Below are 18223 nucleotides of genomic sequence, written 5' to 3'. Positions count from 1 at the left end.
GAGCTGAAATGTCCTTTTCCTGATTTCCATCTTTTTAATTTTAGTGTCCATCAAAGTTTGGTTTTGACCTTTCTGAGTAGTTCGGCCAGGTACAGAATATGTTCTTGATAGCAGATGTTATTAAGAAGGCAACTTTTAAGGAATGCTGAGAATTCATACTTCAAATTGGGGTACTTCAGAGTTTAAAATTTGTGGAACATGATTTACCAGTTTTTAATTTCTGTATTTAATTAGTTTTATTGTGTACAAAGTGAAAGCTCAGATATTTGTAACAGTTTCTCCACTTACGTTCTTAATGCTGCCAATATCAAACTGTTATTTTGTGCAACAGTGGTATGTCAGGAATATGAAATACTGCACCAAATAATAGCCATACTGAATTCTAAAAGCAAAGCATTCTTTTTTGTGTTCACTTTGACTTTGAAGACAGCTGTAAAGACTGATATTTGAAGATGTAAAACTAAATTTTAGCATACTTGGGTTTACTAAAGTGGCTGAAGATTTGCCGTAGTTTCAAATATAGATTAAACATGTTTTTTCCCCATTTCTTAATTAATGTTCTCTTGCAGCATTTGTTGTTGTTTGTAACTACAAATTGAGTCCTGATCCTTTCAGGGTCTAATGCTCTGATTAGGTTGAGCCCAGTCCCTGGAGTATCACAAGGAGACATATCAAACATAACTGGCTCTTTTCACAAAATTATTTAAGCAGTTTTTACAAAAGGGTAGGATGATTTGCCTTTATTCCTATTTGCAAGAGCTGTTTTTGAGATTGTTCTCTATCCTTGTTTATTTTCCAACACACATTTTCATGGTGAGTTTATTCTAGTTTATTCGAAGAGTGTTCTTAAGCTTAAAATGTTTATTCTCCCTCTCCTGTGTTTATCCCAGATCTGTTTACAAGAAAGCTGCTGTATTCTCTCTGATGCTTCATTCAGCTCTTTTCAGTTTCTCTCAAAAGATGGGCTTTTCATCCTGGTAACACTTTTCTGCACATGGTCCATCTGAATTCATCCTGACTCGGTCTGAGAAGTGAGGTACGGACAGTGTACGAAGCGAGTTCACACCACTGCCTTCTGTCGTCTCATTCATCCTTGCTGGCTTTTACTGGAGGTGGCTTGCCCCAGGGGTCTCGGGGTTTGTATTTGTCTCTTCCACTCTGTGTGAACAGTGGGGCTCATGGTCATTCTGTGACAAAGTGCCCGTTTCCTTTTCTTCTTTCATCAGTTTTAGCTCTTTCTTTAGATTCTAAATTCTGAATAGCCCTTGCTTGCACTTTGTGCTACTGAGTTGAATCTCATTTCAATGTGTCTCGTCCTCAAGGCTGTCTTGTTGTTTTGAGTAACCTGTTGCTCATCCTCTTGAGCTGGCAACAGCTCCCAGCTTCGTGCCATTGGGCTGTTCATCACTAACGCTGCTGGGCAGTGCAGGGACCATGGGACTGACTGGTGAGAGTCACTAGCACCCTGGTGATTTGTCTTTCAGCACAGATCCTCGTAGTCACCATTTATAACTATTCCAAACCTTGACTTTTTTTTTCCTTTTTTTACATCAGCTAATACTTTTCAGCCTGATACTATGTTAAATGTTCCACTGAAATTTAAATTAATTAGTCCTGTTATATTGACTTTGTCTAAAGAATCGACTGGTGAGAGTCACTAGCACCCTGGTGATTTGTCTTTCAGCACAGATCCTCGTAGTCACCATTTATAACTATTCCAAACCTTGACTTTTTTTTTCCTTTTTTTACATCAGCTAATACTTTTCAGCCTGATACTATGTTAAATGTTCCACTGAAATTTAAATTAATTAGTCCTGTTATATTGACTTTGTCTAAAGAATCAAGATAATTTTTTTTTTTTTTTATTAGAAATGTGCCAGTGTGCCTTTGGCATTCCTCCTGTGCTATAATACATTCCTTATTCTAATTTCTACTACATTTTTGTAATTCATCACTCGTCCCAAACTCACTTTTTGGCTTTGTGTCAAGTTGAGGTCAGGGACCTGTGTATGGAGTAGCCTGGGTCATATTTCCTTTCCCTTCACCATTTTTAATAACTATTGATGTTTCCAATTCTACCTCAGCTGTAACTTTCAGTAGGAAAGTTTTATTTAAAAAAAACCCAAAAACCTGAACAAAACCAAAAATCTTCTACCCGTTTTGTGATTTCATGTGCTACTATTTTCAGAATCCCATGATGGGGATTATCTGATCATTTAATGCTGGGGGGAGGGGAAGGATAAAAAAACCACCCCCAAAATATTTTTTTTTTTTCTTCCAAGTGAGTGGACAGTTTTCATATGTTTTCATCTTAGATTCCTAGTTCCTTGAATCTAAGTTGCTTTTGCCCATTTAGTACTTTAGTAGCCTTAACAGAGAGCTGAGCTAACAGTGAGGGTCATGGCAAGTTTGTGTTCAGTAGCTACCTTGCTCATAGAGCTTAGCAGTCTCTTTTGTTTGTTTAATTTCAGTAGTAATGGTGAGGAATTCTTCATTGCTTCCTTCACGAAGTCTTGGTTTGTGACTCTCTCCTTCACAGCTTCATCGTCTCACAGTCAGTATGTGTTCTGGGGTGGTGATACGAGTTCACCCTTTTCCTTTGTCTATTCCTGCTCTCCATTTTGAGGTGATTATTCTATTTTGATCTCGACCAGGATTTCTGGTCCTCTTTTCCATAGATAAGGGTCTAAATCCTGCCTGAATGTTTTACTTTGAGGACTTCTGTGGTGAATTAATGCAATTCTTACACCTAATTGCCTTGTTCTTAATGGAAGATAAAGAAAACGGTGTTAAACTGCATGGGCTTCTTGAAATCTGCACACTTTTCCAATTGTGTGAAGTGATAAAGATATTCATGCTTTGCTGTTACTTCAGGAGCAACAGGGAAAATCTTAGTGTACTTCAGTGTATCAGCCTACTACACTTTGGTCACTGCATCCTGGCAACTGAAGGTATTTTTAAATGAGTGTTTAATTTTTTTCCATCAGTTTATAATTTTCGTCAGTCTAAAAATTGTGAAACTCAGAACTTTCGACAAACCACCACAGAGTTCTAGAGGAGTGAGGAGAACTGAGAAAATACGAATATTTTAAATGAAACTACATCGCTTCCATGAGTCTTTCTTCTAGCAACATACCTTTATGTTTAAGGCATTCAGAATAGAAATGTTTGAAGGCTATTGAAGGTGTAAGCTCAGAGGAGAGGTGTTTGGGACTAGTTGGCTGGGGCTGTACAGTCCATCCTTCACTTGCAAGTTTGCTCTGAGCCCTCCCATTTGTTCTTAACAGGTTCTTAACTCTCTCGCATAATTAAGCACTGGGAGTTATGTCGAGTTTAGACTATCTGAATATATGTTGCTGAAACAATTGAAAATTTGTAATTGATTCTGCTGGAGACAGGGATGTGTATGATTTTTAAAGTTTTAAAAACAAGTTGAAAATATGAATTGTCTAAACTTACATATATATTTGACCTCTTGTTAAAAATTGACTTCTGTGAAGAAAAGAGCTGTGTAGACTTTCAGCTCAAAGGCAAAATGTTTCAAAAGATACTGGAAGCCAGATTTAAATTGTGGACTATTTTGGAACCCCAAGACAAGTAGTTGGTAGTACTCTGAGATTTAGTAGCTGTTTGTAGAGAAGGCTCTGCTTACAGATATCAGTCTCGCTCGTGCAGCTTTGAGTGGGCAACCTGTTCATCAGGGATTTCTCCCAGGGTGTTTCTGTAGTGGAACAAAAGCAAAACCCTAGCAGACTGATTCAGTCATGTTGGCTGTGCTGGTTCAAAGGGATGTTGGACCACTGTTTACTGGGTTTGGAGAGCAGTGTTGTCCTACATGCTTCGCGTACTTGCTATGTCAGCAGCACCAGGCATATGTGCTTGAGGTTCTTACTCTGAGATCCTAAGTTACACAATAAGTTTTTTGGTACTTTTCTTACCTGGATTTTCAAACTTCTTTAAGGTGCGTTTCTGTCTTGCCTGTGATGCTGGCTGGCTGTGTGTCCCTGCTTTGCCAACTCCTCCCTTCCATGAGCCTGCTGTAGTGCTTGTCTGACCCTGAGAGCAAAAATGGCAGAATACAGTTTGCAGACTTAGTGTTAGCTTTGTACCAATTTCATATCCGTGAAGCAACTTTTCTCAGGGTTGAGAAAGGACCTGTGCTAGCAAAGAGCAGTGATGAGAGTGTTTGGAGGAGCAGCACACAGGAACTACCAGGACTGCTTCTGGCAGCATCTTCAGTCTGTATTGAATACGTGGAGAAAAGAGTCAAAATACTCAGCCTTTTTAAAAGAAGAGAAATAATGGACATGAAATACTGTTTTATGGTGGTTGTTATTGTGGCTTCTCTGTCAACCTTTAGTTGTGCTGTGGTTTAACTGAACCCAGCACAAGTTGTGAAGAATTTACGTCTTTCCAGATTATCTGTGATTGACATTTGGTTGGAAGAAACTGGCTGTTCTCAGGTCTCTTGCCAGCCGTGAGCAACTCTCTCAGTTCACCCCCCTTTTTATTCCTCCTCTTCCGTGGTGTGTGCTCCTCATGTTCACTGTGCTGCAGCCTGTACTCAGCCGGGTCTGCCATGCTGAGCTGTTGGTTTGTGTGGTGCACGGGGTTGGGCCTTGATGTGGTTCTGAGGTAGGTTGGGCCCTCCCTACTTGGGAACTAAACTCAAGGAAGACTCTTGAAGGTAAACCCTTGGAGATTGCCAACTAGTCTTAACTCTTCTTTCTCTTTGAAGTGGCCTCAGGTGAAGGGCAGGTGGGTGCTCGTGCTTGTGTTGACTCCTGTGAATTGAGAGAAATGCGTTTAGAGGCCTCTGAAGGGGAAGGGGTATGCGCCATCTATGTCAATCTGAAGTGAAATAAAACTCTCAAAAATAAGGATGGTATCACTCTGATCTACTGCTTAAAAAACCTTTTTACTGCTCAAGTGGACAAAAGTCAGTTTTGGGTATTTTTAAAAAAAATACGCCGTGACTGTTATTTGTGGTCGTAGCCTGTGAAGGATATCGTTGTGGTGTGGTAATTAAATGAGCAGGATTTTTTGGTTTAGCATGCTTTTTTGTTACTTTCTGGTGGTAGATCAGGATAATGTAGTGAACAAAACGTTTTAAGAAGCTTCAGCCTTGGCTGCTGCTGCGTTCCTGGGGCTGCATGGGATGACCTTTGAGTGAGAAAGGCAATGTCATGCTGCTCATGGATGGTGAAATATATTCAACCTTAAAGAAAAACAAAATGAAAGTGTGATCTTCTCATCTGACCTTTTGACCTAAGATCCCTCTGCAGAGTATTTTTAAGCCATAATTTTAATGATGTTACAGCATTTATTTAAACCTTGGCTGCCTTAATGATTATGCAAAAGGTATTTGTTTTGGAATAACTGTGGCTTACTACTAGAAAATAGCAGCATATATATTAAAAAAAAAAATCTTCTTTTAACTAAAAACTCCCCAGATTTTTAGCGCTTTAAATGTCAGCTCAGCATTGCCTTCTTGCTGTATCATTTAATAATTATATTTCTACAACTGCTTCAATGTAACTGTCAAGTGCAGGCTAGGAGAGAAGCAGCAATTCTGGTTCATCTGGAGACTGAAAAATTAAAAGTTCCAAAATGTAGCAGGTTCTCAGCACACCTGAAGGGCTTAATGGTCCTTTTCATCCTAAACCAATGCAACTTTCCCCTCGCCTTCCTACTTGTTTCCCCTCACCCCCATTTTGAGTGTGGGCCTTGGTTCGTGTCAGGAATTAATGTGGGATTAATAGGCAGGATCTCCTACCTGCTGGAAACTGAGAAAAGATCTCAATGGTGTTGGAGAGCTGTAATAGAGCAAAAGCTACAAAGTAGGTTCAGGTTTTCCTAGCTCCTCAATTCCACATGAATGAGTTATGGGAGTTGGGTTGGGTTGGTCAGGTGGATCTTTGCTTTGGATTTTTGTTGTTTGAAGGGGATTGTGTTTTTTGGTAGTCTGTTGTTTGTTTTGGGTCTTGTTTGGGTTTTTTTGTGTGGTGGGTTTTTTTTTTTTTGAAGTGACAGACAAAAGATGGCTTCATTTGAAGACGTTTGTAATTTGGTTCAATATCAAAGACATGTTCGTGCTCTCATTTCTAATTTGCCATGTTTTGCTGGAAAGAACATCTTCATGATGGCCTTTTCATCCTCGCTCTGGAATAGGGAGGATGAACGGTGGTCAACAAAACATATTTTGTTTACTAATTGATATTTTATGAAGAAAACTTGTTCATTTAGTAAGATGTAATCTTCAGCACTGCAGTTACTAGTGGTATTAGTAATTATTGTATGCTTTTTACATATTTTCATGCCAAGGTAGTCTTTGAGTTATTAGGATATCTTAGTTTGTACGTGTTTCTTTGAAATACATCTTTCTACCAACCCTAACCCCAAGAATAAACTAAAGCTGTGTTAATATGTTTGGCTCTTAATTAGTCTTTAGGAGTGTGTTTATCTTCATTTAGTCAGGCATACTCAATTATAACTTGATTTACTTTTTGCCAAGAGCTATGTAAAGTAGTTCACTGCTCTGTGTTACACCTTTATTTTAAATAAACTACTTAAGAAGTCATGGTCTTGTGTTGCTAAAGGCTTAGTGCTTTAGAAAGGGATGTTACCGCTGCTTATGCTTGCAGATAATGGAGATTTTCAGGCTAATGCAATAGCTATACTGAAAAGTGCTGTGGTCCAGTGCATTAAATAGAGACGTCTTCCGGAGTGAGATATTATGTAACTCCTATAATTCACAACTTCCTTAAATAGTGATTTTGTCCATATTTGATCTTGTACTGATACATGGGTAGTCTTTTTTTTTTTCCTCCTTATTTATTCTTGAATAAATAAAAATATTCTTATACTTAAAGATTTTGGAAAATGATTTTGCGGATGAGTGACAAAAACTGTTGGCACATGCTGATACTAGTTGTGTGTACAATTATGTAATTTATACTATTCGGATCAAATGCTTATTTTAAGGGCTTGGGAAGCTCAGCTTTTCACAAAAGCATCCTTTAAAGTCTTCCTGTTCTGTGAAGTAGTCAGAGATATATTTAAAAAAAACCCAAAAAAACCCCACAAGAAAGCAGAAAGTTAGGGAAATATAGGGAGGAAAAAAGCATGAAAAATCGATTGTGCGATGCTGCTCAGTCATGGTTCCTTCTGGTATTGGGGATTTAAAATCAGAGTAAAATATTAACATTCTTTTTTTTCAATATAGAAAATGAAAGCAATGAAAATGTTTTCAGGGATGGTAGGATACTGATGCACTTTTTTTTTTATTTTCAGGATTAGGTTTAAATTTGTAGATGTTAAATACTGCTGGGAGGATACAGAAATTGTGCTGTGGAAGACATTTCAGGAGTAGGAATGGTATCCAGGCATTTCTAAACTACCTGTAAGGAAACTAAATAGTTAAAGCAGGAGTAAACCTTTTAACATCAGTGGGATGTAGGAATGTGTGTGGAACAAAGAAAATGTTTTCTCTCATCTAAATTCATGATTGGAAGTACAGAGCTACTGATGGAACCCCCAGTGTCCTAGAAGGATAGTTTGTGTTGATAGTTCTGGTGTCTTTGCCATTGTTTAGGTGGTTATGATATTTAAGCTGCAATTCACAGAATAAATTGAGTAATTTAATGTAAATGTTGCTATATCAACATTTTTGTAATATCTGCTTTTTTATTTTTACTGACTTGCTAGGAAGAGAAACTTCAATCTCTATCTCTGTTTAGGGTTAGGTTTTTGACTTTGCCAAAACGCTCAGTATTAAGTCTTGATAGCAGCTGCTGAAATTAACAGTCAGGTAGTCAGCTAGAAAATTATTTTAGCTGATTTCGATGTTTTAAAAGTATTCTAGAGACATACTGCTATGTGGTGTCTGAAAAGGGAGTAAGGTTTATCACTACAGAACCATTTAATAAAGATTTCTGTTCTTTTGGTTCTTGTCTGTGGTTGGAGAGAAATACTGGGCATAGAGCCATTTACTGGTGCCTCTTTCTCCTTTTTTCTGCTGTCATAGTTCATATACAAGTAAAAATTATCTTCCTAATTAATATGTTTTTAAAAATACAGTGAATTGTAGCGAACACCTGTCTAAACATAGAACCAAGCTCATCATGTAAATCTATTGCAAAAAATTCCAGTTGTTTTAGGAAGTTGTAAGTTGGCAAGTTTTTTATTCCTCATTCTTGCATTTTGTGTTAAATACTGAGATTTTAATCTTACGTTTAGTTCTTTTTAACTTTCATGGGTTAATTTATTTTGGTTTATAGAAAATGATACATGTTGTTTACTACAACATCCTCTCTAACTGAACTCTTGCACCCAAACACAAAAAACTAATGAAACTCCGATTCACATGTAATCATCTGTCCTAATGGTAATCAAAACCAAAGGCAAGCATTATCTAAGCATGTCATTGCCCCAGTATTCTGTCTTTGCTATGGTTTCTTGACCCTGTTGCTGTTTCTTTCATCTGAAGGATAATTTAAATGGGAATGATAGTGCGATGAACTGATGGTCTTGTGCTCTTTGTCCATAATGGTTAGCAATATTGTCTAGTTGTTGTTATAAGCTTTTCTTATTTCCTCTAAATTTCTTCCTGTTACGGTGATTTTGAAAGGCATCTTATCTATCTTACTCTGTATGCTGAGTGCTGTTTTTCTTTAGGATACCAACCTGAATTTATCCTTATCTTCACAACTGTTACTATAAAAGCCATGTTCAGTTGTCTTTATAGGTTGTTCTGCCATAGAAAATGGTCTCTTTCAAAATCAACATTCTTTCAATAGGTTTAGAAAGTAAGTAACGCACAGATGGAGTTCTGTGCTTTTTCAGTGTCTTTATTGAAATCTTGCATGATACTAGTTAAAAAAACCAAATAATACACTCCCCAACAATCTGAAGAAAAAACACCCCAAAACAAGAATAATGTCATCAATCGATTCTTCTAATTTAAGCCACCACTTGAAAAATTGAACATTATGTTGATCTTGATACTTGACTCGGGCTTTAAAAGTTCACAGAGAAGCAAATAGAACAGCAGGTAAGGAGTGCTGGTTTTGTCTTTTGAGTACCAACCTGCCTATCTCCGTATCATTACCTCTGTGTTGGTAAAAGCTGTGCTCAGTGACATGCAGAGATCCTATGCTAGTTGGTTGGGTAGTGCCTGTGAATTTAAGCTCCCTATTTTTTAAGATTTAATTAAAAAAGAAAAAAAAAACTTCACCAAAGCAAAATTAGCGTCACGTGTGTTACATTAAAAAGCCCAACACATTTTAAGAAAAGCAGCTTGTTTTCCTGGGAAAGGTTGGGAGAGTTGTGTTGTACAGGTGGAGGGATGGTTGGAAGAACAATGCACTCCGGCTTCTCAGTGGCTTCAGACAGTGCAAAGCAGCCAGCAGTAAGCCATCAGCAGAAACTGGGAAGGACTGAAATAGCTGTCATTGCAGAGAAGGGGACTGAAAATTAAAACAGATCATGTAGCTACCACAGATTGTGAAGGAAAGCAGCATCCGTACATCTCCTTGCGGTCATGCCACATCCTAGGATTTCTGCTTCTCTGATCCTCTGTACTCAACGGAAAGACAGGTGGCTGGCAATATGGACAGGACTTCAAAGTCTGGTTATTTTGCTTCTCTTGATGTTTTTCTTCTCATGTCTTATAAATTATTAATTTATAATAAATTTTTATAATTATGTGAGGTGCTAAGTTGTATCTCACTGCTGTTTCTATGGTTAGATATTTGTCAGGAGGAGTGAAAATTCTCTTCTAACCTTGTTTGCTGCAGGTAATCAAAGCTTCATAGTCTGAGTTTGGGAAGTTTACAGGGTTGAGAGGTGATGCTTTATGGTTAAGCAGCTTTAGACTAGTGGTTGGAGGATACTCAATCTTCTCACAGTTTTGTAGTGCCTGCCAGGTGAAACCCATGTCTGCGCTCTCCATGGCATGAGGAGGAAGACAGCCCTTCTCTTTGTCTAAGGTTTGGTAACCTCAGTCTGGCCAGTCTCTCTCTTATTGTGTGAGCAATGCCTTCTGATTCTTAACCCAGTAGCTTCACAGCGGGACTGACGTGCTTGGTGATAGTACAAATGTGATAATACTTGCTCCTGGTGTGGGCAGTTTCTTGAGGAAATACAAAACCAGTGTGTGATATTGAGTACCACATCGATTTTTGTTTCTCAGGGGCAGTTGCTGTTGAATTCTGGGTAAAGTAATGTAATAATGTTGGGAGACACTGAAAAATATTTCCAGGTACAGCACCATTCTTCCTAGGAAATGTAAGATATAAGCAGGGGGGGAGAAAAAAAAGCCCACAAAACCACTAGAAAAGCAGTAATGCTTGTTATAGCTAACATGACCGGAAAACGGATACTGATATTTTACCCCATCACAATAATGTAGTCCTGACTTTAGACCGCCTCTGTAATGAATATACTGTGCTTGCTTCCACAGGCTTGTTCAGTTGAAATTAAAAAGGAAATTATGGTTAGAAACAAAGAAACTTTACATTTGGTGATTTGTAACACTGCAAAAGTCGAAGCGAATGTGTTTGTCTTGGTTGTGGTAAGAGACTGTCAGTGCTTCGATCTTGAGTTACTGGGGTTTGCATACTCAGCCTCAAGTACTGACTCTAAAAATTGTATTATTAAGAATTATTCCATATTAGAACAGCAAAATTTACTGACATTTGTGTTTCTGATACCCAGTATTGTCAGAAAAAAAAAAATTGAACAATAGTGAATCTTATGTCTTAAAGTGATCAGTATCTTCATTTAGCAAACCTTTGTCATAGATTCGGCTAAGAATATCAGATCTTTTAAGCCACAGAACAAAAGCCTACTCCTTCTTGAGACAAATAGAAAAGAACTTGTATATTAGCTGTATTGTTACTGATTATATATCAAAATGGTTTAATTTTTTGTGGTTTGAAGAGCTAGATTTTATTTTAACTCATTAAATAGTCCAGCAAGCCATCTGGCATGTGCAAAAGGAAGAAGACATTTAGGCTTTTGATTCATAACAACAGGAAATCCCCCAACCCTGCAGCTGAGCCTACATTTTATGAAATTTTTATAAACTTGTGTGACACTTACCTTTTAACACTTAACTGTTAGATACTGTTTTGAAGAGCTGGATTATCACTGAGCTTGTTTGATCAGTTTAACTGTTGCCACATCTTCATAGAAGAAAAGGTGAGACCTGAGGATCTCTTCTATTTGGCATAAGGCAAAATGTACACGCTGGTGAGCATCAGATCCTCACTGACAGGGAAGTGTGCGTGCACCAACTTGAGTTCAACCGCAGAATCCCTTTGATACCTAACAGCAACAGGGAAACCTGTGCCCCGGGCCACACATGCCCACTTTGTTCAGATCAACAGCGTATTTGATGGTATAATTCTGCTTTAGAAATGGATTTACCGAGTGAGATATTAGTTGAGCAGGTTTACAGTGTTTTCTGAGTGAGCGGTCGGTGTGAGAAGCTGCTATGCCCTCTCAGCTCACTTTAAAATGCCCAGGCCCATGGCTTACTCTGGCATTAGGCGTTGTCAGCAGAAACCTTCCGTTCACTCATGTCTGCTGACGTGACGGTGCTTCTGCCTGCAAAGCCCGTGACCCCAGGTTTCAGCTGCTTACTGAGCAGTTAGAGAGGAGGCACTGACAGATGGAGGGGATCTTCTGGCAGCCTCCAGCAGCTGGTGTTGTCTGCTGGTGTGGTGAACTCATTGTGAACGAGAGATGAGGCCATGGAGAATGTGGTTTAAGTGCCAGCCTGCTGCTTGTAAATTGTCGGGTATCTTCTAGTACAGAAGATGAAAATGAGAAATGAGTGAGCAGAATGGCTTGAAAACGCAGGGAACTGGCACTGAAGGTGAGGAAAACCTGAGGTCAGCTATCCACTTCTTGTAATGGAGGAGTCAGACTCCTGCTTGATGGGAAATTGATCTTTCAGTGTGAGTGTTCAAATATGGGGTCAAGGCAAAGACAGGTGGTGGCAGTAGAAATTTGGGTGAGGGTGTCACAGGGGTAGTGCAGGTGGAGGATGAGCTCAGGAGCTGAGGTGGATGTAAACAACCCATGCTGCATCGAGACTGCAGGCAGTTGGAGGAAATCCCAGCCCAGATATGTTCAACATAGAGCAGCAGCCACCTTGGCGGGAGCTATGGGGAGAGGCTCTTGAGATGTGGGGAGTGTATGGTCTGAAGGACACTACTGGAGACACATGGAGGGAGAGTCTGAGGTGACATCAGAGAGACACTTTAAGGCTATGTAGGCACTCTAGAACAGTGTGAGAGATGTCCCCAGGAGAGGACCAAAGCAGCATCTATGGTATCCCACAGTAGCCCCAGGACTATATACAACCGATGGCTGACCTTCCTGACTCTTCTCCTGGACCATTTATCCTCCCCCTTGGGACAGTGGAGGCCATGTCAGGAGCCACTGCACTAACCCACCCAAGTTCTCTCCTGGAACTAGTGAGAAGTATCATCCCACTGCCTTGAAGTACATCTCTCCTTAAGTACGTCCTCTGGACTGTTGCTGTTCTAAGTAGTAGTCCATACTTTGAGGTAAGGGTTTTATGCTTACGCAGACTCTCAAACAATTTGTGTTTGTAGGATAAGCACCAGGAGTGAGCACAGCTTTCTGAGCCTTAGGAGTAGTAGCTGCACGGGGCAACAGAAATTGTATGACAGTGCTGAGGACAAGTGCTGCTACCGTTACTATTTTCTATAATAGATCTGGTCATTACTTGATAACACAGCGCAGTAGCTGTCACAAACCATTTTACCTGTTAGGAAGACTGTAATTTTTCTTTTTCATAGCTCATATATCAGTGCGTTAGTGTGCTGACCATAATGACAGTGACTTCCTCAGTTAATTTTTTTTGCTTCCTTTTATAGCGGATTTGGTATAGAACATGAAACTGATTAAAATGACCAAAATAAAGTGATAAAAAGAAGTGCAGCTTTTCTTTTTTTTTTTTCTCTCTCTAGTTGCTTTGACCACTTTCTATTATTTATCAGAATTTTAGTTGGTTTAGTGACTTTTTGAGGCACTTTTTTCCTGAGTGGTAGAGCTTTGCAGTCTTTACGGGATGATGAGTGAGCTGTGTATTCTCTTACAGAGTCCCCATGTATGTCTGTGGAATATCTTTTCCTGTAAAATACTTCCTGCAATGGCAGTTACTGCTTAAAATGTCCTCTGTGTGTTATGTGCCCCGTTAGATGCCTGAACACATTTGGCCTTTGTTCTTGAAAGGAGAGCTCTTGGAGGGAGAGCTGCAGGTTGGAAATCTCCACGTTCTTTGGTTCCATAATGTTGCCAATAGATGGGTGGCTCTGAAACCTAATCAGGCCATCTGTGGATGTGACAATTTATTTTCCTCTGCATTTTACAGAAGTAATTTAAATGGTACCCTCAGAGTTGCAAACTACGTCCAAAATGCAAAAATACTCTAGATAAATCCTCAGTTTCTGTCAAAAATAGAAGTGATTTCTTTACCTTTTCTTTCTAACAGCAAGATTGTGCACATAAAAAATAACTTAAGTATCAGTGTGATTAATACAGGGGTACTGTTCTGCTGATAATATTTTCTTTTTTTTTTTCTGGTCAATGTTGCATTCTCAGTGGTAGCCAGGAAAGAACCATCTTAACATGGTGGAAACGGTGTTAATGTCTGGATTTCACAGTATACTGACTTATTTATTAGTTTCCCTGGTGTCTTCACCACTTTGTTTCACTACAACTTTTTTTCCTATATTGCTAATAATTTTTGTGATTGTAAATGTTATTTAATGCCCCGTTTAGGAAACATCTCCTAGCACTGATGTTCTGCACCCTGATGGGACTACAAGGGACAAGAGTTACGAAATAACTCTTGCATGCCCACTTGTGCCCTTTGTTGACACAGAAATAACTCAAACTGGGGTGCTGCGGTGCCTGGGGACAGCTTGTTGACAAGGGAGATGAAAGTGGTATCTAATCAGTTGCAGCTAATGGGTACGGTCAGTTGTCCAGGTTCTTGTCTGATGAGGCTTGCTAGCAGCGTAAGCTGGTGAATCTAGTGTCCTTGTCCCAGAAAGTCTAGTCAGATTTGAGTGAGTCAAGTGTCTTGCTGCTGACAGGATTTAAGTTATGCTGAATTGCTATCAGAGTGAAGTAGTTCCTGCTAAAAACACTTTTATGAAAAGGTTTGTTACCTAATTTTTACTGGAAATTACTCTTACTCATGTTTTCGGAATTACATTTTAATACATCCAATTGCTTTTAAGAAAGTTTGAGGCATATACTCTATGACTAGGAAAAAAAAAACCAAACTCATAAGAAATCTCATTTTCTTTCATGCAGAAAGCATCAAAATCAAAGTTGAAGAAAAAAACAACTAAAACCCAAGAAGCAAAAAAAATATTGAAGAAGAAATTCAAAGTCAACACAAAAATAGTCTTTACTGAAGATGGAGAGGTAAGTTCAATTCAAAATAACTGTATTTTGGTGGAAACCGAATTTGTCGTTTCTATAGAGACAAAAATGCTTTATGTCTATATTAAAAGATAAGATTTTTAAAGTGTGTAGTTCTTGTATTTGGCTTAAGTTCTGCAAAACTGTTCAGCTTCCATTTAGAATTCAACTGGGAAAAAGAGGAATGCTGAGCAATGACCTATTTTCACCTTTGTATGTGTAACACACTTGTGTAGGAGCTGTGAGTGGATGTACCAAACCATACCGCTTTTCTGCCTATTATCTTCAACTTCAGGTGATATCAAGAGTCTATGTTTCTCCTTACAAAAATATAAAACAATTTTCCTGTCGGTATTTGCCAAAGCTCCCCCAGGTCTTGAGTTAATGTACTGGAATTAAAAGAAGTCCCTGGTTTTCTTTCCAGCATTCACTGTTTCTAGATTTAAAGTTTTACTAAGAAAGCTAAGAAAGTACCACGTTTTTGCCTACTGGTGCTGGTGCATCAGTGCATTGAAATTTGCCAGTAATTTAATTGGATCTTTTAATAGCCCCTGGAAAAATGTATTGGTTTTATACCAAACAGAACTATTGTGGATGTAAGTCATTCTAGGGTTTCGTTGTGGCAATAACCTCGCTAGCAAGTCTCCATGCTCCGTAAACTTTTCTAACATTTGATTTCATAGCTTCAAATGCTGTGTATGTGGGTTTTCCATTTCCAGCATTAAGAAAAAAGTAGCTTTTTTTCCCTTCAGCTTAATTTCAGTAAGGCATAAACTGAAAAAGAGGTCACCTTTACAAGTATATAACTTCTTTGTAACCAAAGAAAAATAAAACATTTTATATTGCAGGTGAAGGGAGGGAGTCTAGCTATATAATTACTGACATTAGACAAAATTTAAAAGGTTTTAGAGGTTGCTTCATTGACTGGAAATTACATCTTCAGATATTTTTAGATATTCAAAAGCTGTTGTCTCATCTTAAAATACATATGTAAATGTTGTATGTATCTATGCAATGAAGCAAAAAAGAAGAGTGAGGATGAAAAAAGAAAAGCACAAAGATCATAGAGAAGTAGCACAGTAGAAAAGGGGTAACTTATTAAGGAAGTGTAAAGCTTGCACCTATGTATGTTGTTCCTATATTTTTTCCCTCAGCAGAGTAAAACTGCTTTAAATCTTTACTGTTCCACTCCACATGATTCTCTGATAAAATAAAATTCATAAGAAATGTAACTTTCTAGAAAATGTAAGTACGCAAACCCTGGTTTACGAAAGGAAGTGGAAACAGTAAGTTGGGTTTAGTATCCAGGGGAATGACACCATGTGTGCGTTAGGGAGTCCTCAACATGTGGTTTTGCGTTTGTATCTGAAAGATATTCTATATCTTCTGCCACCTAGTTTCTTTTTAAGAGTTGCTTGAGCTATTATGTCATAAAAGAGGTGGAGATACTTTTTGGTGAACATGTAGTCTTTTTCTTAGCTTTAGTGAAACATTCTTCTGCAGAGACTGACTGCTCATGGCTTGGGTGGGGCATCCTCTTTGCTAGGTAAAAAAACTGGCTAGATGTTCAAGCCCGAAGAGTTGTGGTGAATGGAGTTAAATCCAGTGGGCATCTGGTCACAAATGGAGGTCCCCAGGGCTCAGTGTTGGGGCCAGTTCTGTTTAATGTCTTTATCAGTGATCTGTACGAGGGGATCGAGTGCACCCTCAGTAAGTTTGCAGATGGCACCTAGTTGGGTGGGAGTGTTGATCTGCCTGAGGGTAGGAAGGCTCTACTGAGGGATCTGGACAGGCTGGATCAGTGGGCCAAGGCCAGTTGTGTGCGGTTCAACAAGGCCAAGGGCTGGGTCCTACCCCTTGTAACGCTACAGGCTTGCGGACGAGTGGCTGGAAAGCTGCCTGGTGGTAAAGGATCTGGGGGTGTTGGTTAACATTGTCTGAATATGGGCCAGCAATTTTCCTAGAGGGACAAGAAGACCAATGGCACCCTGGTCTGCATCAGGAACAGTGTGGCCAGCAGGACTGGGGCAGTGATTGTCCCCCCGTACTTGGCACTGGTGAGGCTGCACCTCGAATCCTGTGTTCAGTTTTGGGCCCCTCACTGCAAGGAAGACACTGAGGTGCTGGAGCGTGTCCAGAGAAGGGAACGGAGCTGGGGAAGGGTCTGGAGCACAAGCCCTGTGAGAAGCGGCTGAGGGAATTGGGGGTGTTCAGCCTGGAGAAGAGGAGGCTGAGGGAAGACCTTATCGCTCTCTACAGCTACCTGAGGTTGCAGAGAGGTGGGGGTTGGTCTCTTCTCCCACGTGACACATGGTACGAGAAGAGAAAATGGCCTGAAGTTGCACCAGAGGAGGTTTAGATTGGGTATCAGGAAAAATTTCTCCATTGAAAGGGTTGTCAGGCATTGGAATGGGCTGCCCAGAGAAGTGGTTGAATCACCATGCCTGGAGGTATTTAAAAGATGTGTGGTTGAGGTCGTTGGGTGGATGGTTTAATGGTGGAGTTGGCAGTATTAGGTTAACGATTGCAGCTGATGATTATAAAGGTCTTTTCTAACCTAAAAGTTTCTATGCCTTAGAGTTTTCAGATACTTAAGGGAAGTTGGGTGTGTTCAGCATGTCATCCACAAGTCAAACGAATCATCAAAAATTTCCTATCTAATTTTTGTACTATATTGACTAAAAATCCTTCATATCTGTTCTCCTTGTTTCCCCCAAAGCATGAACCTGCAGTCATGTTTTTTTGTGTACTGTGTGATGAAGTCTTATGTCAGTTAATAGGTTGGAATGCTAATGGTTTACATGGAAACATACTGTTTAGATTTACTAATATTTTGTTGAGTTGCATATATTTTGGAGAGATTTCTTTAAAACAAATATAATTTTTCTCTTAAAATGACAAGCAGCATTATGAATTATTTGTTCCATTAGGTAAAGAGAGAAACATAGGAGGAATTGAAGTGAATTCATAAAAAAGTAATATGGTGTAATGGAGGCATTATTTTCAAATACTCTTTTTTGATTGAAAGTGATGAGATATCTGAGTTTGTATTATGCAGAAGTTTTGGGGTTTTATTTCCTTTGCAAATGACCTTTTTATTTAGTCTAGAAAAATAATGTATTGGAATATTTAGGACATCAAAACTTTGAGCTGAAAAAAATTGTTCTAACCATTGTTTTTTTTGTTGACATTTATAATTCAGTTAGTGCAGCAGTGGCCACCTGTGCAAAAATCCAGTTTGGCGAAAGCAGATGAGGAAGATGATGCCAGCGGTATCAACCTAGATAAAGCAAAAGAGATACTGCGGGAAGAAGACAAATTTGACAAAGAAGAATACAGGAAGAAAATAAAGGATAAACATAGGGTAAGTTGATTTCTGCCTCAATTACTGAAGTGCAGAAATAGATACTGTGATATGGATTGCTCAGTGAGGAAAACTATTTAAGTATATTGTGACATAAATGGGCGTACACGTTTGTTTCAATTCATTGTTTTGTTCAGGACTGCATTGCACACAAAATTGTTTGACAAATAGCTGGATCGCACAAAGCCTTATGCAGTACCAGTTGCTGGTATCAGCGCAGCTTTATTTACACCTTCAAAAGCTGGTGAGAGTTTAGTGAGAGCATTTTTTTTTTTTTTTTAGCAGAGTTCAGTAGAAGGGTTGGTTTCACAAAAAAAAAAAAGTACTGTTTTGCATACATGCTCTAACCTGCTGAAGAAGTTTAGGGGGAAGGAGAATGAAAGTGTCTCT

General features: G+C 39.0%; 1 protein-coding gene across 1 annotated transcript in view; it reads left to right on the top strand.

The window, feature by feature from the left end:
• LOC104508769 (probable ATP-dependent RNA helicase DDX10) overlaps nt 1-17833 on the top strand; it is a gene marked incomplete at both ends in the record, with an annotated part of 73321 nt that extends 55488 nt beyond the window's left edge. The window contains 2 exons of the mRNA XM_010150496.1: nt 14363-14476; nt 17676-17833. Coding sequence (XP_010148798.1) covers nt 14363-14476; nt 17676-17833 — 272 coding nt within the window. The remainder of the gene's footprint in view (nt 1-14362; nt 14477-17675) is intronic.
• Between the last annotated feature and the right edge of the window lie 390 nt (nt 17834-18223).

The sequence above is a fragment of the Eurypyga helias genome, unplaced genomic scaffold (assembly GCF_000690775.1).
Source record: "Eurypyga helias isolate BGI_N326 unplaced genomic scaffold, ASM69077v1 scaffold6894, whole genome shotgun sequence".
NCBI classification, from domain to species: Eukaryota; Metazoa; Chordata; class Aves; order Eurypygiformes; family Eurypygidae; genus Eurypyga; species Eurypyga helias.
Note: the sequence above shows the minus strand (reverse complement) of the source record. Positions and strands in the feature narration are given on the sequence as shown.